The 868-nt window shown below is 57.7% G+C and overlaps 1 protein-coding gene across 1 annotated transcript in view; it reads left to right on the forward strand.

Annotated features, from left to right (window-relative positions):
• Window positions 1-220: 220 nt before the first annotated feature.
• LOC123159863 (ribosomal RNA small subunit methyltransferase) overlaps window positions 221-868 on the forward strand; it is a 2318-nt gene continuing 1670 nt past the window's right edge. Inside the window, exon 1 of the mRNA XM_044577676.1 lies at window positions 221-669. Coding sequence (XP_044433611.1) covers window positions 349-669 — 321 coding nt within the window. The 5' untranslated portion in view covers window positions 221-348. The remainder of the gene's footprint in view (window positions 670-868) is intronic.

Consider the following 868-nt stretch of genomic DNA (forward strand, 5'->3'; position numbering starts at 1 on the left):
TATCGCTACGGTTCCTCGCGCCCTGCTAGGTCTGCTACTGTGCTGAGCAGATGGGCCGGCCCAATCGGAGCCAGGAAGGAAAACTGGCGCAACAGGCGCCAATTAGGAGCTCCCTATATCATGGGCCTATCAGCTTCATTTGGGCTGTATCAGTGCCGGCCTGCTTCGATTACTTATAACTATAAAAAAGATGAAGGAAATGTCATTTTTTCTTGACGCCCCCAAAACCCTAGCCGCTTCTTCTCTCTGCCCACTCCCCGCGCGAGCCACAGACGGCCGCCGCCTCACACCGCTGAGACCTCCTCCTCCCCAGTCAAGCGCGAGAGTATACCCCAGAATAACACCACCATGGCCGGCGGCAAGATCCAGAAGAAGCGACACGGCGGAGGTGGCGGCGGCGGCGGCGCGCGGCTGCAGGGCGGGATCCCGTTCGAGAAGTCCAAGGGCCAGCACATCCTGCGGAACCCGGCGCTGGTGGACTCCATCATCGCCAAGGCCGGCCTCAAGCCGACCGACACCGTCCTCGAGATCGGGCCCGGAACGGGAAATCTCACCAAGCGGCTGCTCGAGGCCGGCGTCAAGGCCGTTGTCGCCGTCGAGCTCGACCCGCGGATGGTTCTCGAGCTGAGCCGCCGGTTCCAGGGGCACCCCCTCTCCTCACGCCTCAAGGTACAAGGGCTCTCCTTTGTGGCTCCTATTCTTCTCATATTTGTGGAAAAATTGTTTTTCGCAGACAATTCAGTGATTTGTGCTATGCTGCTGTATCTGTTTCTACTGTACTTGCTCTGCAATAGACTGCTCAGAGATTGTTTTTGGCGGTAAACGGGGAATTCGGTGTTGTATGATGTTGGGCTCATTTAGCTGAACT

This window comes from Triticum aestivum, chromosome 7B, assembly GCF_018294505.1.
Source record: "Triticum aestivum cultivar Chinese Spring chromosome 7B, IWGSC CS RefSeq v2.1, whole genome shotgun sequence".
In the NCBI taxonomy this organism is placed as follows: Eukaryota; Viridiplantae; Streptophyta; class Magnoliopsida; order Poales; family Poaceae; genus Triticum; species Triticum aestivum.